The 18,522-nt window shown below is 70.7% G+C and overlaps 3 protein-coding genes across 6 annotated transcripts in view; 2 read left to right on the top strand and 1 right to left on the bottom strand.

The window, feature by feature from the left end:
* The window catches only part of SBF1 (SET binding factor 1), a 64,342-nt gene extending 60,028 nt beyond the window's left edge, over positions 1–4,314 (bottom strand). For all 4 annotated transcript variants that reach the window (XM_066551096.1, XM_066551098.1, XM_066551097.1 and 1 more), the window contains exon 1: positions 4,216–4,314. In XM_066551096.1, the coding sequence (XP_066407193.1) occupies positions 4,216–4,270 (55 nt within the window). In that variant the 5' untranslated portion in view covers positions 4,271–4,314. The remainder of the gene's footprint in view (positions 1–4,215) is intronic.
* A 5,791-nt stretch (positions 4,315–10,105) lies between these two features.
* Positions 10,106–11,995, top strand: ADM2 (adrenomedullin 2). The gene is made up of 2 exons (XM_066550738.1): positions 10,106–10,197; positions 11,593–11,995. The coding sequence occupies exons 1-2, from the start codon at positions 10,106–10,108 to the stop codon at positions 11,993–11,995; spliced, it is 495 nt and encodes a 164-aa protein (XP_066406835.1).
* A 4,369-nt stretch (positions 11,996–16,364) lies between these two features.
* Positions 16,365–18,390, top strand: MIOX (myo-inositol oxygenase). The gene is made up of 9 exons (XM_066550737.1): positions 16,365–16,526; positions 16,693–16,773; positions 16,968–17,130; positions 17,226–17,293; positions 17,385–17,494; positions 17,597–17,664; positions 17,926–17,975; positions 18,074–18,186; positions 18,282–18,390. Exons 1-9 carry the CDS (start codon positions 16,365–16,367, stop codon positions 18,388–18,390), a joined length of 924 nt encoding a protein of 307 aa, XP_066406834.1.
* The last annotated feature ends 132 nt before the right edge of the window (positions 18,391–18,522 follow it).

The following is an 18,522-nucleotide window of genomic DNA, read 5'->3' as shown; positions in this document are numbered from 1 at the left end:
AGGGACACCTCCCACTGTCCCAGGCTGCTCCAGCCCCAGTGCCCAGCCTGGCCTGGGGCACTGCCAGGGATGCAGGGGCAGCCCCAGCTGCTCTGGCAATCCCAGCCCAGCCAGGAATTCCTCATTGCCAAGATCCCATCCCTGGCTGCCCTCTGGCAGCTTAAATCCCCTGCAATATCCCAAATCAATCCCAAGCTGAGTCTTGGCTGCAGTCATCCAGGTCATGCCCATCCAGTGCTCCCTTACCCAAAACTTCCAGACTCCTTCAGCCACAGGGTTTGGAATTGAGCTGTCCTGGACTCTCAGGGTATGGGGGATGCACAGAGAAAACCCCTCAGATCCCGAGGTAAAACCAGGCACAATCCCAGCTCTGGGAAGCTCTCATTCCCAGGTAAAACCCAGCACAATCCTAGATCTGGGAAGCTCTCATTCCCAGGTAAAACCCAGCACAATCCCAGCTCTGGGAAGCTCTCATTCCCAGGTAAAACCCAGCACAATCCCAGCTCTGGGAAGCTCTCATTCCCAGGTAAAACCCAGCACAATCCCAGCTCTGGGCAGCTGCCATTCCCAGGTAAAACCCAGCACAATCCCAGCTCTGGGAAGCTCTCATTCCCAGGTAAAACCCAGCACAATCCTAGATCTGGGAAGCTGAAGGAAGAGCCAGGAGAATAAAACCCATCCATTTCCAGGGAATAATGTGAGCCATCAGCACACAATGAAACAGACCCTGCCATGGAAGGAGCTGGTTCCCACTGCCTGGTGGTTCCCACTGCCGGGAGCGTTCACCCCACACTTTTCCCTGGAGCCCCTCTCCCACGGAGCGGGCTGGGTGCCTGGCACAGCAGAGGGGCACAGGGACACTGTGCCAGGCAGGTGGTGTGCCCACGCTCTGCATTCCTGAACATCCCCCACGGCTCCACAAACCAGGAAAAGCGTCTGGATGCCTGCCCTGGTCCTGGACAGCCCGTGCAGCCAGAGCAGCTCAAGGCCCCGCTCCACAGCCAGAGCCAGAGCCCTTGAGAGAGTTCAGAGCCCTTTTGTGCCCCTGCCCGAGGAGCAGGACATGGTCCCAGGCCCTGCAGCACAGCCCCAGGTCACGGGGATGAGGCTGTTCCAGGACACCCCAGGAGCACCCAGTGACCCCAGGGAAGCCAGCACAGCCCACTCCAGCACGGATCTGCTTTCGGCTTTGTTCCCACAAACTGCACTGAGCCACGGCAGCATCTCATGGAGCCGGGCTGGGAGGGAAGGGAAGGCTCCAGGGAGAGCTCAGAGCCCCTGGCAGGGCCTGAAGGGGCTCCAGGAGAGCTGCAGAGGGACTGGGGCCAAGGCCTGCAGGGACAGCACCCAGGGAATGGCTCCCAGTGCCAGAGGGCAGCCAGGGATGGGATCTTGGCAATGAGCAATTCCTGGCTGGGCTGGGATTGCCAGAGCAGCTGGGGCTGCCCCTGCATCCCTGGCAGTGCCCCAGGCCAGGCTGGACACTGGGGCTGGGACAGTGGGAGGTGTCCCTGCCATGGGTGGCACTGCAGGGGCTCTGGGGTCCCAGCCCAGCCTGGCATTGTCTCTCTGAAGATGCTGCAGAGCCACCTCACCTCCCAGCACCCCGCCAGACCTTTCCCTTTCACATCCCCACTGCAAACCCCTCCCTGCCCGACCCCAAACCCCACAGGCACTGCATGCCCTGGCAGTGCCGAGGGGCTCATCCAGCCCTGGTGCAGCTCAGCCCAGCTTTGTTTACAGGTGAGGCTTACAGGGATGGCACAGCCCAGCCTGGCACAGCCCAGCCTGGCACAGCCCAGCCTGGCACAGCCCACGGCTCTGCCAGAGCAACCCAACCTGTACAGCAATTAGTCACCGGCAGATGAGCGCCGCTGCCCTTCCTCCAGCATTATCTAAGCAGGGAGGGGGGTGGGAAAACAGAGCTGGGAATGCTGCCAGCCTGATCCCAAAAACCACAGAACCGGTGTCGGTCCAGCCCTGGGGACACGGCTCGGACACCTCCAGCCTGGCAGGGCAAGGGGTTTGCCTGGGCCGGCACAGAGAGGCCACAACTCCTGGGTGCCTCATCCTGCACAGGCCACTTCTGACGGGGCCATCCCAGCAGCCAGGAGGGTTGGACTGGTGTCTGGGACCTGTCCCCTCCCAGGGGAACCGGGATCCATCCCCCCAGGGCATCCTGGATCCATCTCCCCACAATATCCTGGAGCCATCCCCTCCCTGCAGAGGTGAGTCAAACCCAAAATAAAGGGAATATTTACACCAAAGGAACATAATTTGTTAAGTGTGAGCTCTTCCCTTCCCAGTGGCACAGAATCATGGAGTGATTTGAGTGGGAAGGGAACAGAAAGTTCATCTTGATCCACCCCTGCCATGGCAGGGACACCTCCCACTGTCCCAGGCTGCTCCCAGCCTGGCCTTGGGCACTGCCAGGGATGCAGGGGCAGCCCCAGCTGCTCTGGACACGCTGTGCCAGGGCCTGCCTGCCCTCCCAGCCAGGAATTCCCTCCCAATATCCCACCTAAACCCGTTCTTCCTTTTGGCTGTCCCACTGCAGCCAAGCACATCACCTCACAGCACCATCCCTCCCCCCCAGACAAATCCCAAATGACCCCAGGCACACGTGGGACATTTCTGCTCCCTGGGAAGCTCAGGCTCTGGCAGTCACAGCAAGGAGCCCCAGGCCCCTGATCCCCACCAGCCACCAACCAGCTGACAGCACCAGCTCGAGGGTGCAGGTCCCAGCTGCAGCATCCTCAGGGAGGAGATGAGGAAGAAGATGCAGGAGGAAGCACCTGGAGGCAGGACAAAGGGGGTACAGCCACCCGGCATGGCTCCTGAGAGGGTGTGGAAGCTGCTCCCAGATGGAATCCTGGAATCCCCCCTGCATCTCCCACCCCAGCACGGTGTGAGCCATGGGATGGCAGCTCCTGCCCATCCCAGTGCCCGAGGACAAGGGGACACTGGGGGAACACGACTGCAATAACGGCAATAACAGCAAAACACCAAACTGACAGCACACGAGCAGAAAGCCCTGAGGGAACACCAAGCTCTGATCCAGAGCTCTGCTCTCCAGCATTCCCAACACACACCTCACTCCTCCTGCCCTCCTCCAGGGACCCCGGCATGGGGCTGGGATCCACCCTGGGATTGTGCATCTGAGCCCCATCAGCATCCCCTGATGGACAAACCCACAGCAAAATGAGCATTCCCCTTCCCCAGCTGCGAGCACGGGCATGGAACAAGCCCAGCCACAGCCTGGGAGAGTGCCAGGTGGGAAGAGACACTCGAGAGGGGGGTTCTGCAGCAAAGGCCTCATTTCCTGATTTTAGGGCACTTCACCTCCTCTGTGACGCTGCCAAAGCTCGTTTGCCCCGACAGCTCTGGGGGCAGGAACCAGAAGGAAACACGATGGGAAGAGACCCTAAAGCCACAACAAGGAACACCCCACAACCACAACCAACAGCATCACCTGACAGCGAGCAAGGATGCGAGAGAGGACAGGGAAACTGTGGGACATCCCACAGATCTGGGGGTCAGGAGCGTCTGAGGGAGGGCACGAGGACCTGCCCGAGGGGGCAGTGGGTGCCCGGAGAATGAGGCTGGGGGTGCAGCCCCCCATCGCAGGGAATGGGGCTGGGGCCACAGCCCCCCATCGCAGGGAATGGGGCTGGGGGCACAGCCCCTCATCCCAGGCAGGGTCGGTGGGCGCCCACTGGAAGCAGGACTGGGAGGAGCCCGTCCCATGGCCGGGGCTGAGATGCGCAGGGGGAGCAGGCCGAGGACAGCAGTGCCCCCCCAGGCGCAGCCGATGTTTCCGGAGCGGTGACAGCCCGCGCGCGGCGGGGGAGGGAGACAGACCGAAAACACCCAAACCGTGAACGCGCCGAGCCGCGCAGGGGCGGCTCCGGCTGCCGGGAGCTTCCCGGGGCCGCTCAGAGCGGCTTCACGGCGGGCTGAGAACGGCCCGGTGCTGCCCGGCCCGGCACCGGCCACGGCCCCGCCACGGCTCCGCACCCTCGGCCCGGCTCACCCCGCATGCCCGGGACGGCCCCACAGCCCCGTCCGGATCCAGGACCACCCTGCACCACCGCCCCGCACCCCCGGCCCGGGCTCACCCCGCGGCCCCGCGCCCACTGCACGGCCCCGGCCCCGCAGCCCCGGCCGGGGCGGCCCCGCGCGGGCCCGGCCGCCCCGCGTCCCTCCGCCGCTCACCGCGCTTGCCGGGGTCGTATCCCACGAGCACGAAGTAGTCGGCCAGGCGGGCCATGGCGGCGGGGGCGGCCCGGGCCGGCCCCGGGAGCCCCGCGAGGCCGCGCTCGGCTCCTCAGGGCGCCGCCGCCCGCCTGCGCCCACCGCCCGCCGCCGCCGCCATCTTGGCCCCGCGCGCACCGCGCCTGCGCCAGCTCCGGCCGCCGCGGGGGGCGGGGCCGCGCCTCCCATTGGCTGCGGGCGGGAGGGGCTGCGCCTCCCATTGGCCGCGAGCTGAGGGGCGGGGCCGGCCGTGGAGGGGGCGGGGCCTGATGGGAGGGGGCGGGGCCGGGCGAGGGGCTTCCCCGAGGGGGGGGAGGGAGGGTCCGGGAGTCGCGGGGACACGGGGACATCTTGGGGTATGGGGACACCCAGGGGTGTGCGGGGCCATCCCGGGGTGTGCGGGGCCGTCCCCGAGTGTGCACGGACCCCTCAGGTGTGCACGGACACACGTGTGGAGACCCTCCGGATGCGGGGGGACACCCCCCGTGAGCTCAGACTCCCCACAGGTGTGCACGGCCCCCAGGGTGCCCACAGGTTGTACACGACCCCCATTGCACACAGTCCCCCGGGAAAGGACCCCGCAGGTGTGATCCCACTCGGGTGTGACCCCACACACAGGTGTGACCCCACACAGGTGTTACCCCACACACACAGGTGTTACCCCACACACACAGATGTGACCCCACACACAGATGTGACCCCACACACTCACGTGTGACCCACACAGTTGTTATCCCACACACACAGAGGTGTCCCCACACACAGATGTGACCTCCAGGACACGACCCTGAGGCTCGGTGTGCCCATCCCGTGGTGTCCCCGGCATTCGGGGCTCCGTGCCACCCCTCCCCCGGGGACAGCGGGGCCCCGCCCGAGGGTGGCGGTGGCCGCAGGGCCGCGTGGGCAGCGCGGGTCCCGTGCCGTTCCTACGGGGGCTGGGGTCGGCCCGAGCAGTGCCCGTACTGCCGCTGTGCCCGTGCCGCTAAGTCCCGTCCTGTCCCGTCCCGTGCCAGGCCCAGGACAAACCCGGGACTCCGGCAGGACCCGCCCCGGTGCCCCCGGCCGGGGCACGGCCGCTGCCGAGCCGGGGATCGCCCATCGGAGCTCCCGATCCCCACTGCCACGGGAGCGGGACGTGGGGTGGGGATGGGGGCGGCCCGAGGGGCGCCGGGGTCCGGGCAGAGCCCCGGCAGCAGCGGCAGCTCCCGCAGCCCTGGCTCAGCCCCGGTGTCCCCGCGGCGTCCCCGGGCAGGGCCAGCCCAGGGCATCCCCATCCCCGGCCCTGGGGTTCACCCCCCGGCCTGGGGGGATCCCGGGGTGCGCAGCCGGTCCCGGCACCCCCCGAGTGGGGTCCCCTCGCACCCCGCAGCCCGCACCCGGCCGGGGGTGATGCAACCCAGCCCGGCCCTTGCGCCTCCCGCCCGGCCCCGCCGCGTGTCGGGACATGTGCGGCGTGTCGGGACACGGCTGGCTCCGTGCCGGGCACCGGCCCCGCCGCGCCCGCCGGGCACGGCCGCGCAGAGACCCCCAGTGCCCCGCACCGGGCCCGCCCCGGGCAGGGCTGTACCAGGGCGGCTCCTGGGGACACCCGCGGGGTGGGCAAACGGTGACCGGTGGTGGCACCGAGCCGCAGGTGTCCCTGTGCCATGTGCCCATTGCGGCACGGCTCGGCCATCGGCCGGCTGCGGCCTGGCACCGGGGTGGCCGTGTCCGTGTCCCCGCATCCCCGCATCCCCGTGTCCCCGTGTCCCCCACGTCCCCATATCCCCGGGTCCCTGCATCCCCATCTCCCCATGTCCCCACATTCCCGTGTCCCCATATCCCCACATCCCTGTGTCCCCGTGTCCCCATGTCCCCACATTCCCATGTCCCCATATCCCCACATCCCTGTGTTCCCGTGTCCCCATGTCCCCACATTCCCGTGTCCCCATATCCCCACATCCCTGTGTTCCCGTGTCCCCATGTCCCCGTGTCCCCGTGTCCCCACATCCCCGTGTCCCCACATCCCCGTGTCCCCATATCCCCATGTCCCCGTGACCCCGTGAGACAGTGACAGTGACCTGCGGGGCCACCAGCAGGGTGACCGCCCGGGGACAGCCCGAGGGACGGCTACCCGGCAAAGGTGACAGCGGGGACGTGGGACCGGAGCGGTGCCGGAGGCCGGGAACGGGAAAACCGGGCTGATCCAGCCTGGCAGCGCCCGGGGCCGTGACCGCGCCTGTGCCAGGGTGGGACGGGCACGGCGACACTGCTGGGGTCTGCACCGGCGGGGTCGGGACCGCGGGGGTGGCACTGGCACCTCGAGGGTGGCACCGGCACCGCAGGGGTGGCACCGGCACCGCAGGAGTGGCACTGGCAGCAAAGGGGTGGCACCGGCACCGCAGGGGTGGCACTGGCAGCACAGGGGTGGCACTGCAGGGCCCGGTGGCGGCTGGCGGTGCCGCGGGCCGTGGTGGCAGCGGTGACACGGCAGCAGGGGCTGTGCGGGACCCGCAGGGGCAGCAGCGGGCACGGGGAGAGCAGGACACGGGCACGGGGACAGGAACGGGGCACGGGGACACGAGGCACGTGCAGAGCCCGGTCGTGCCGTGTGCCCGGGATCCTCTCGGGCAAGAGCTGCTGCTGGGGACACTGGGGACTCTGGGGACACTGGGGGGTGCTGGCGTTCCTGGAGATGCTGGGGACACTGGGAGCACTGGGGACACTGGGAGCACTGGGGATGCTGGGAGCACTGGGGATGCTGGTGACAATGGGGACCCTGGGGACCCTGGTGACACTGAGGTGTCCGCAGGCTGGAGGACGCGGTTCCTCCCCTCTCCCGGCAGTTCCCGGCCGTTCCCGCGGCCCGGACACGGAGCCCGGTGCCGCGGAGTGTCCCTGTCCCCGCTGCCCAGCGGGACACGGCTCCGGGGCCGTGTGCGGCCACCTCGGGTGTCCCGGTGGGCTCAGGGATGGGGTAGCGGCTGCTCGGTTTGGGGGTCCCGGCTGTGCCCCCCGCCCCCCGGGTGCTGCTCGGGGGGTCCCAGCACCCAGAGGAGCTTTTTGGGGAGCGGGTGCCCGGAGCGGGGCTGTCCCCGGGGCCTCAGCCAGCAGGCAATTAAGCTAATTAAAACTTCTCCTGGGTTCCCAGGGCCGGGAGCCAGCAGAGAGGAAGAGGGAGAGGAAGAGGGAGAGGGAAAGCGCTGCCGGGCCCCGGGGACAGATGAGGTGACCCGGGGACGGCAGCTCCCGGTGCGGGTCCAGCTGTGGCACGAGCGGGTGGCAGCAGCTCCCGGGGTGGCTCCGGCGGTCACCCGTGCCAGGGTGGCTGTGAGGGGACATCTGTCACCCCCCACGACCGGGCAGCGCCCGGGGTCCCTCCCTGTGCCCCAGGGGTGGTGATCCCTGAGGAGGAGGAGGGCAGGGAAACGGCCCCTGCCCGTGCTGCGGGCCCGGGGGCTCAGCTGCACCGCTGCGGTGTCCCCAGAGCCCCCTCCTCGTGATTCTGGTGACACTCACCCTGGTGACACGGTTTTGTCCCCGGGGGTGACAGCGGCTGGCCCTGCCCCGCACGGGCACCCGCACAAGGGCCTGGGAGGGGAGCCCAGCCCGGAGCCCGGGATGGCCCTGGGGTCGCTGTGGGACAGATGTCAGCTCCGAGATCCGCGCCCCAGAGCCACGGGGTGACACCCGCGGGCGCGGCCGTGGGGACACCGCGGTGGCGGCGGCGGGCTCGGGGCGGGGGTCGGAGGGCCCGGGGTGTCCCGCGTCCCCCAGCCGCGGCTCTCGGCCTTGTTCTGAGCCGGGTTTTCCCTCTCGCTGGGGCAGCCCAGCGGCAGAGCCCGCACCGCGGCAGGGATTCCCCGGGAGCCGGGCGGCACCGGGGGTCGCGGCGGGGCCCGGCCGTGCCCCCCCCCGCCCCGCTCAGGGCTGCGTCCGCCGCCCCCGCCCGTCCCCCCCGCGCCGGGATCAGGTGCTGCCCCAAATCCCCCCGCACGGGGCCGGGTGTGTGGAGCCTTTGTGTCCCGATAATGCGGAAGAATCCCAGCGATTCCGGGCACGCGGAGGCCCCCGGCCCTCGGCCTGGGGAAGCCGCGCCGGGGGGAGCGGGAACCCCCAGCCCCGGGCTCCGGGCCGGCTCGGGCCCCCGGGGGTGCTGGGGGGGCGTCCCCCGATCCCACCGGGAGCTCCGGCCCCGAGCAGGGGTGGGGGTCCCGGCCGGGGGTCCCAGCGAGGGAAGCTGTGGGGACCCCTCCCCTGCCCAGCTCAGGAGCAGCCCCCCAGGAGCCCCCCCGGGACCCCAAGATCCCGGTTTGGGGGAGCTGCTGCCCGGCGGGAGCGGGGCCGGTCTGATCCCTGCGGATTTACATTCCTCGGTTGTTCTGCAAGGCCCCATGTGATGCTTTAAACACGGAATCAGCCCTGGCAGCACCGGGGGTGGCGCTGCCCCCCGAGGGGCCCGGGGGGCACATGCAGCTGTCGCTGCTGGGGCACTGGGCTGCACTGGGGGGTGCCGGGGTGCCCGGGGGTGCCGGGCGGGAGGGCACGGCCGGGCTTGGCAGGGCCCGGCGCGACGTGGCACGGGGCAGCCCGGACCCAGCCCGGCCGGGGGCTGCCCAGACCCCCCAACAGTCCCGGCCCAGCCCCGTCCCTCTGCCCCCCAGAGGGATCCCCCAGCCCAGCCCAGCCCGGCCCCGGGGCCGCTCCCCAGCCCCGGCCCCGCTCCAGGAAGGTCCCGGGGGCAGCGGGGCCGAGGGGGCCGGGTACGTGCGGTACGGGGCGAGGCTCGGGGCGGGCTCGGCCCTCAGGTGCTGCGGGGCTGGGGCGGTGCCAGGGAAGGTGCGAAGGCGGCGCGGGGCCGGGGGGCCCGGGGGCAGTGCGGGGCTGGGATGGGGCAGTGCGGGGCTGGCAGGGGCAGTGCGGGGCTGGGATGGGGCAGTGCGGGGCTGGCAGGGGCAGTGCAGGGCTGGGATGGGGCAGTGCGGGGCTGGGATGGGGCAGTGCGGGGCTGGGATGGGGCAGTGTGGGGCTGGGATGGGGCAGTGTGGGGCTGGGATGGGGCAGTGCGGGGCTGGCAGGGGCAGTGCGGGGCTGAGAGGGGCAGTGCGGGGCTGGGTTGGGGCAGTGCGGGGCTGGGATGGGGCAGTGCGGGGCTGGGAGGGGGCAGTGCGGGCCTGAGAGGGGCAGTGCGGGGCTGGCAGGGGCAGTGCGGGGCTGGGATGGGGCAGTGCGGGGCTGGGATGGGGCAGTGCGGGGCTGGCAGGGGCAGTGCGGGGCTGGGATGGGGCAGTGCGGGGCTGGGATGGGGCAGTGCGGGGCTGGGATGGGGCAGTGCGGGGCTGGCAGGGGCAGTGCGGGGCTGAGAGGGGCAGTGCGGGGCTGGGATGGGGCAGTGCGGGGCTGGCAGGGGCAGTGCGGGGCTGGGATGGGGCAGTGCGGGGCTGGGATGGGGCAGTGCGGGGCTGGGGTGCTGCGGGACTTGGGGGTCGCGGGAGCGCTGCGGGGCCGGGAAGGTGCGGGGCCGGTGCGGAGCCGAGGGCGGTGCGGGGCTGCTCCTGCTCCCGCCCGCGGCTCCTCCCGTCCCGTTGGGCTCCTCCCGCCCGCCGGCCCCGGCGATATTTAACCTGGGCCGGGGCGGGGAGCGGCAGCGCCGAGCGGGGACAGAGCCGAGCCCGAGGCAGCGCAGCCCGGTCCCGCTCAGGCACCGCCGGGACCCCGCGCCGCCCCCGGCTGCGGCACAGGCAGGGAGCGGAGCGGGGGCAGGACCAGAAGGGGGCTGCGATCTGGAGCCGGACCCCAGCGCGACCCCCCCGCCGAGCCACCCTCCCCGTGCCTCCCGCAGCCGCCGCCGCTCGTCCCGTCCCGTCCGGCCATGCGAGCCCCGGCCCCGCTGGCGCTGGGTTGCGTCAGCTTCGCGCTGTGCCTGCTGGAGCTGCCCCACGGCCGGGCCCTGCCGCCGCGCAGGTGAGGGACCCTGCCCGATCCCTGCCCGATCCCTGCCCCGATATCTGCCCCGATCCCTGCCCCGATCCCTGCCCCGATCCCTGCCTTCACTCCCTGCCTTCACTCCCTGCCCGCGCCCCCCTTTCCCACCCCTGCCCGGACCCCTCCGGAGCCCCCTGCCCGGGGCGAGCCCCGGCCCTGGCCCCTGCCGAACCCCTCCCCGCTCGTCCTGCCCGCCCGCACCTCCTTTCCCCACACCCCTTCTCCCGCACCCCCTGCCCGCCCCCCAGCTCCGCGCCCTCCCCGTTCCCCCCGGGATGGGGCCTGGGGGGTCCCGGGGCAGCGTCTCCTACCGGGCCCCCACCCCGGGGACCCAGTACCGGGCGGGGTGTGCTGGGTCCCGGCCCCCGCCGTGAGCGCCGGGGGCACCGGGGGCACCCCCGGGGGTGCGGGAGGTGCCAGGTGTGCCAAGGTGTGCAAAGGTGTGCGAGATGTGCCAGGTGTGCCAAGGTGTGCCAGGTGTGCCAAGGTGTGCAAAGGTGCGCCAGGTGTGCCAGGTGTGCCAGAGCCGCGGGGGCTGGCACACGCCGGGACAGAGATTTTGTGTGCGCGGGATCTCGGGGGTGCCCGTGGCCGCTGTGGGTGCCCGGGGGGGTCCCTGGGGTCGGGCCGGCCCCCCCATGTGCGTGTGCACGCCCCGCACGTGCGGGTTCGTGTCCCTGCTCGGGGAGCGCGTCCGGGCCGGCCCCGGCGCCCGGGGATCCCCGCCTGGCTCGGGGCGTGCGGGGGGAGCAGCCCTGGCACCGCCGTGCGTGGGGGGCACCGGGGCACCCCGACCCCGCCGGGCACCCCTGCCGGGGCTGGGCTGGGCTGGGGGCCCGTGGGGCGCGGGACGAGGGTTAAAATGGGGAGGAAATGTTAAAAGAAAGGGAAAAGAGAAGGACGGGACACAGACCAAAAGCTCCAAGCTCCTTGGAACTGAGGAGGGGTCTCCTGAGGGAAAGGTGTCGCGGGACAGGGGCACTGAGGCACGGGGCGGGTGGTGGCACCGAGGTGGTGGCACCGAGGCCGGACCCCCCCGCGGGTGCCCGGGGCTCGGGCGTGGGTGCCGGGGCCGGGGCACGTGGGAACGGGGTGGGCGGAGCGGGGGGAGCCGGGGGGGCTCCGGCGGGACCGGCGGCTGCCCGGAGGTGTCGTGTGTGCGGGACACGTGTCCGTGTGCTCGGGGTACGTGTGTGCCTGCAGGTAGCGGCTGCTTCCTCCTCCTCCTCCTCCTCCTCCTTCTCCTCCTCCTCCTCCGCCCCTCCGGAAGCCCCGGGCTCAGCGCTGGCTCCGGGCTCGGCGTTGCCCGGTTCCCCCCAGCAGAGCCCGGGAGCCGCAGCTGTGTCCCCTGACCGTGTCCCTTCCCTCCTGCAGGGCCCCCCCGGCGCGGAGCCCCCCGGCGCGGATCCCCGCTCTCCCCGGAGACGCCCCGGCCCCGCAGCCCGTCGGGCCCCTGCGGCACCGAGCCCCGGTTCCCCGGCACGGCCCGTGGGTCGCCCCCCGGCACCGCCCGCCCGCCCCGCGGCCGCCGCCGTGGCACGTCCGGCGCCTCGTCCTGCGGCACGACCGACGGCGGGACCCCCGGCGGGACCCCCGGTGGGACCCCCGGGCCGCCCGGGGCCGCCGGCACGCCGGGGCGCACCTGGTGCGGGTGGGCTGCGTGCTGGGCACCTGCCAGGTGCAGAACCTGAGCCACCGCCTGTGGCAGCTGCGGGGACAGTCGGGCCGCCGCGACTCGTCCCCCATGAACCCCAACAGCCCCCACAGCTACGGCTGAGGGGGGGGCGCGCCCCCGCCCCGCGGGACCCCCCAAGCACCGCCGCGGGCTCCTCCGGGCGCCGGAACCTCCTGACGGAGCACCGGGGTGGCCAGGGACGGACAGGAGCTGCAGCGGCACCGCGGGACCGCTGGTGGCCCGCGATGACCCAACGGGATCCGTGGTGGCCGGCGGTGGCCCCAGAGACTGGCGGTGGCCCGGAGCGACTCACGGTGACCGGTGCTGGCCCGTAGTGACTCTCGGTGGCTCAGAGTGGCCCCTGGTGGCTGGTGGTGGCCCGTGGTGACCCGTGCTGGCTGGCAGCGGTCAGTCTGTGCGGGCCAGGTCCAAGGGCCACCGGGAATCCCGCTGACCGCAGCAGCACCGGCGCCTTGTGCAAGACGCTCCGGCTGACTCAGCGTTCCCGTGCCGGCCGTGGCACCCCCGGAGCCCCCCCAGGGCACCCCCAGCGCCCCAGCACTTCCCCAGGGTGACACGGGGGCTGTGGGGGCCCCGCAAGGACAGGGCACAGGGACCCTGCAAGGACAGGGCCCAGGGACCCCGCTCCGGCCTGGGGGACGGGGCAGCCCCAGCACCGTCCCCACTTGGGGGTCCTGGTTGGGGCTGGCACCTTCCCAGGACAAATTCCTCAGTGTGAATGTTGTCCCCTCCCCTGGCACCTTGTCCCAGCCTGTGTCACCCACAGCCAGGCGGGAGCTGGCCACAGGGAGATGTCCCCAAATGTGGGGGGCAGCGGAAAGGTTGGGGTCTTGTGCCCCACTGCTGCCTGTCCTGGACCTGTCCCTGCTCCTGGCCCTGTCCTGTCCAACCCTGCCCCTGCTGCACCCCCACACTGTGTCCCCACAGGCTCAGTGGGTGCCCACATCGGCTGGTGGCCCACGGACACGAGGGGACACGTGTGACATCCCTGTCACCCCGGGGTGCTGCTGTCACCCCATGGCCCAGTGGGACAGGGATGTGTGACCCCAGGTCATTGTCCCACCCCCTCCTGGGAGCAGCTTGAGCAGCCCCCCAAGAGCAGCACCCCCATATCCTCCAGAACAGCCCTGGCCTCCCAGGAGCACCCCCATTCCCAAAGCACCCCATTCCCAAAGCACCCCATTCCCAAAGCACCCCCATTCCCAGAGCACCCCATTCCCAAAGCACCCCATTCCCAAAGCACCCCCAATCCCAGGAACACCCCACTCCCAGAGCACCCCCACTCCCAGAGCATTCCCAGTCCCACAGGAATGTGCCTGTTCCCCCCAGAGCACCCCATTCTCAGGAACACCCTATTCCCAGAGCACCCCATTGCTGGGAACACCCTCTTCCCAGGAACACCCTATTCTCAGAACACCCCTGTTTCCAGGAACACCCCATTCCCAAAGCATCCCTATTCCCAGAGCACCCCCAATCCCAGAGCACCCCCATTCCCAGAATACCCCATTCCCGGGGCACCCCCATTCCCAAAGCACCCCCATTCCCAGAGCACCCCATTCCCGGGAGCACCCCAATCCTCCCAGGAGCTCCCCAGCGCCCATTCCCCATTGCCCCTGGGTGTCCCGGGAGGTTCTGGGACAGGACGTCCCCTGGGTGCCACAGCAACACAGCTGCCCCTGGGTCTGTCCCTGGGTCTGTCCCTGGGTGTCCCAGTTTCAGGACAGGATGTCCCCTGGGTGCCCCATGGACGGAGCTGTCCCTGTGTGTCCATCCCCACAGGTGTCCCAGGACTTCCTAAATCCCATGGAGCTGCTGAGGGGCGCTGGGGGACCTGAAGGGCGCGGGGTCCCCAGGCCTTTGTCCCCTCCCCTGGGTGCCCCTGCTGAGCCTGGTGGGTGCCTGACCCACCCTGGCCCAGGTCGCTGCTTCCTGGGAATCCTGGTTTGTGTGGAATAAACAAAGGAATAAACAGAGCTGGGATGGAGCGTGGTGATCCCATGGGGATGGGGCAGGGGTGGAGGGTGGTGATCCCATGGGGATGGGATATGGGATGGGGCACAGTGATCCCATAGGGATGGGGCAGGGATGGGGCACAGTGATCCCATGGGGATGGGACAGGGATGGGGCACAGTGATCCCATGGGGATGGGGCAGGGATGGGGCACAGTGATCCCATGGGGATGGGATATGGGATGGGGCACAGTGATCCCATAGGGATGGGGCAGGGATGGGGCACAGTGATCCCATGGGGATGGGACATGGTGATCCATGAGGATGGGATATGGGATGGGGCACGGTGATCCCATAGGGACGGGGCACAGTGATCCCATGGGGATGGGGCACAGTGATCCCATGGGGATGGGGCAGGGATGGGGCACAGTGATCCCATGGGGATGGGGCACAGTGATCCCATAGGGATGGGGCAGGGATGGGGCACAGTGATCCCATGGGGATGGGGCACAGTGATCCCATAGGGATGGGGCAGGGATGGGGCACAGTGATCCCATAGGGATGGGGCAGGGACGGGGCACAGTGATCCCATGGGGATGGGGCACAGTGATCCCCTGGGGATGGGGCAGGGATGGGGCACAGTGATCCCATGGGGATGGCGCACAGTGATCCCATGGGGATGGGGCACAGTGATCCCATAGGGATGGGGCAGGGGGTGGGCGAGGGGCAGCCGTGTCCAGGAACAGGCGTTGGTCCCTCAGGGGCAGGAGGTGACAGGCGGGGGCTGTGTCCACGGGGATGTGGGGACAGTGGGGACACACACGTGTGTGTGTGTGTGTGTGTGTGTCACCCCTTTGCCCGGCTGTGTCCGTGCCCTGTCCCGCCGTGCCTGTGCCCACACGTGCCCATGTCTGGCCGTGCCCACCCGTGCCCTGTCAGCCGTGCCAGCCCGGGCCGTGCCCGGTCACACCCGTGCCATCGCCTCCACGGGGCAGTGCCATCCCGGTGTCCCCGCTGTGCCCCCCGTCCCCAGGGTCCGTTCTGTTCCCGTGTCCCTGCGGGGTCACTCCGCGGCCCCACCCGGGGGTCCCCCAGCCCCCTCCGGGCGGGCGCGGGGTCAAACATTAACCGGGGCGGGTTAACTGGTCACCGATTGTCCCCGATTGTCACCGATTGTCCCTGCGGGGCCGGGCGGGGCCCCCGCGCCACCCCCGCCATAAAAGCGGGGCTGCGGCGGTCACCCCCAGCCCCGGAGCCCCCAGACCCAGCATGAGCAGCCTGCAGGAGGTGAGTGGGGCAGGGGGCTCCACCGGGGGACAGACACACCTGGGGGGGACAGACACACCTGGGAGGGGGGACAGACACACCTGGGGGGGACAGACACACCCGGGGGGGGGACAGACACACCTGGGGGGGACAGACACGCCTGGGAGGGGGACAGACACACCTGGGGGGACAGACACACCTGGGGGGGGGGACAGACACACCTGGGGGGACAGACACACCTGGGAAGGGGGGACAGACACACCTGGGAGGGGGGACAGACACACCCGGGAGGGGGACAGACACACCTGGGGGGGACAGACACACCCGGGGGGACAGACACACCTAGGGGGGGGGACAGACACACCCGGGGGGGGACAGACACACCTGGGGGGGGGACAGACACACCCGGGGGGACAGACACACCTGGGAGGGGGGACAGACACACCTGGGAGGGGGGGACAGACACACCTGGGGGGGGGACAGACACACCTGGGGGGGACAGACACACCTGGGGGGGGGACAGACACACCTGGGAGGGGGGACAGACACACCCGGGGGGACAGACACACCTGGGGGGGGGACAGACACACCTGGGAGGGGGGACAGACACACCCGGGGGGGGACAGACACACCCGGGCCACCCCAAACCCGGGGGGCAGAGGAGACCCCTTGGCGATGTCACCCCGGCTGGGAGGTGCCACCCCACCCCAAAGGGTCCCAGCCCAGGGGGTCCCGAGGCTATGGGGAGCTGCTCCCCACCCTGGGTGGGGCTGGGGGGACAGGGCCAGCCCGGGGGGTGTCCCACAGCACCCGTGGGGCTGGGCAGAGACCCCCAACAGGGCCCCCGGACTGGTGTCCCCACCGAGGGACAGCCGGGGCTGGACCCCCCCAGGGATCGGGGATGGCACCCCCAGGTCCGTCTGTGCCCCGGGGACGGACAGTGCGTGGTGATTGTGACACCGTGTGACACCGTGATAGATAGTGTGTGATAGCGTGTGATAGGGTGCGACACCGTGTGACAAAGTGTGACATTGTGTGGCGGTGTGTGATAGTGTGGGACATTGTGTGACAGTGTGATCCCGCCCGACCAGGTCTCTCCTTGGTGCCACTGTCCCCCTGTCCCCAACCTCCTGTCCCTGTCCTGCAGAGCCTCGGCCAGAGGAGCGGGACAGGACCCTTGATCCCCTCTGTCCCTGTCCCCTGTCCCTGTCCCACATTACCCGGGCTGGGGCAGGATGGGGCCCCTGAGCCGCTCCGGTTCCCTGTCCCTGTCCCTGTCCCTGTCCCCGTGCCGCGGTGCCCACGCGGGTCCCCCTGAGCCCCCGTCCCCGCAGGGTCCCGACAGCTCCGAGGAGCCCCAGCCCGGCGAGGCCAAGAGCGAGCTCCGCAACTACACCGTGAGTGGAGTGGGGGTCCCGGCTGCGCGGGGGTCCCAAACCGGGCGGCTCCCGGGGGTCCCGCCCTGCTGGCGGAGCAGCCCCGGGGGGCTCGGGCACCCCGGGCTGGGTGTGGGGACACGGGGGGAGCCCCGGAGCGCCCCCAGCCGCCGGTGCTGCCCCGCAGGAGGGGAAGCTGATCGACCGCGTGTTCAACACCTACCGGCTCATGCACACGCACCAGACCGTGGAGTTCGTCCGCAGGAAGGTGCCACCTGCCCCGGGCCACCCCCGGCGTCACCCCCCGTCCCCCGGTGCCACCACAGCGGGGCTGTCCCAGCCCTTCCCCCCCGCACCCCAAACCCAGCCCCGCCGCCCCATCCCAGCCCGGCTGGGGGCACCGAGGGGCACCGGCCCCCCGGGGAGGGGATGGCGCTGTCCCCACGTGTCGCGTGTCCCCAGAGCGCCCAGTACGGCTCCTGCTCGCAGCGGAGGATGAGCGTGATGGAGGCGCTGGAGCTGCTGGACCAGCTCGTGGACGAGTCGGACCCCGACGTGGATTTCCCCAACTCCTTCCACGCCTTCCAGACGGCCGAGGGGATCCGCCGGGCGCACCCCGACAAAGGTAGGGCCGGAGCCCGCCCTGTGCCGCTCCCTGTGCCCCGCCCTGCGCCCCGCCGGGTCCCGGCCCGGGGCTGACACGGCCCCGCTCGCCCCCAGACTGGTTCCACCTCGTGGGGCTCCTGCACGACCTGGGCAAGGTGCTGGTGCTGTTCGGGGAGCCCCAGGTGAGCGGCACGGCGGGGAGGGGGCTCGGGGAGATCCCCCCGCGGCCGGGGGACCCTCGGGGGGCGCTGTGACCCCCGTGCCCCCCGGCAGTGGGCCGTGGTCGGGGACACCTTCCCGGTGGGCTGCAAGGTGCAGAAGTCGGTGGTGTACGGGGACTCCACCTTCCACGAGAACCCCGACACCAGAGACCCCCGGTACAGGTGAGCGGGACCCCCGGCGGGTTTGGGGGGCGGGGGCTGCACCCCCGGCCCGGCCGTGCTGCGGGGGGGGGTCCAGCCCCTCAATTCCCACCCCATCCCCAGCACCGAGTACGGGATGTACCAGCCCGGCTGCGGCCTGGACAACGTCCTCATGTCCTGGGGCCACGATGGTGAGTCTGGGGGGCCGGGGGTTCCCTCCTGGCCGCAGGGCCCCGTGCCCCAAAGGGGTCCGGGTGCCCCCCAAAGGGGCTGTGCTGACCCCCCCATTGCCCCCTCTGCATGGACTGCAGCCCTTGGTGTGGGGCAGGGGCTGCTCTTTGGGGGGGCTGCAGCTCCCGTGGGGGCTCTGCGACTCTGGGGGGGCTCTGCACCTCTCGGGGTCCCCCCCAGCGGGGCTCCAGCCCCTTCCCACGCTCACCCCCCCTTTTCAGAGTACATGTACCAAGTGATGAAGTTCAACAACTTCGCCCTGCCCAAGGAGGTGAGCTCAGCCTGGGGGGGGGGTGCTCAGGCAGGGACCCCCGGGAGGTTTGGGGGTGCGGGGGGGAGCACCCTAACCCCGCGTCCCCCCCACCCCAGGCCTTCTACATGGTTCGCTTCCACTCCTTCTACCCCTGGCACGCCCACGGTGACTACGGGCACCTGTGCTCGGAGGAGGATCGCCGCATGCTGCCCTGGCTCCGGGAGCTCAAGTGCGTGCCCGGGAGGGGCTGGGGGCTCGGCCGGGCCCCCCCGGGGCTGTGGGGGGTGCAGCGCCCGCCCTGACCCCCCCCGTTTGCCCCCACAGCAAGTTTGACCTGTACACCAAGCAGGAGGAGCTGCCCGACGTGCAGCAGCTCCGCGCTTACTACCAGGGCCTCATCGACAAATACTGCCCGGGGCAGCTCTGCTGGTGACCCCCCTGTCCTGCGGGACCCCCGAACCCCGCTGAGCCCCCCCAAACCCTGCTGGGACCCCCAGACCCTGCCAGGCCCCGCCCTGGGGCTCTACAATAAACCTGCTCCTGCTGCACCCCTGTGTCAGTGCCC

Source organism: Molothrus aeneus, chromosome 5 (genome assembly GCF_037042795.1).
Source record: "Molothrus aeneus isolate 106 chromosome 5, BPBGC_Maene_1.0, whole genome shotgun sequence".
Classification (NCBI taxonomy): domain Eukaryota; kingdom Metazoa; phylum Chordata; class Aves; order Passeriformes; family Icteridae; genus Molothrus; species Molothrus aeneus.
The sequence above is the reverse complement of the archived record's forward strand: the minus strand, read 5'-3'. Positions and strand labels throughout refer to the sequence as shown.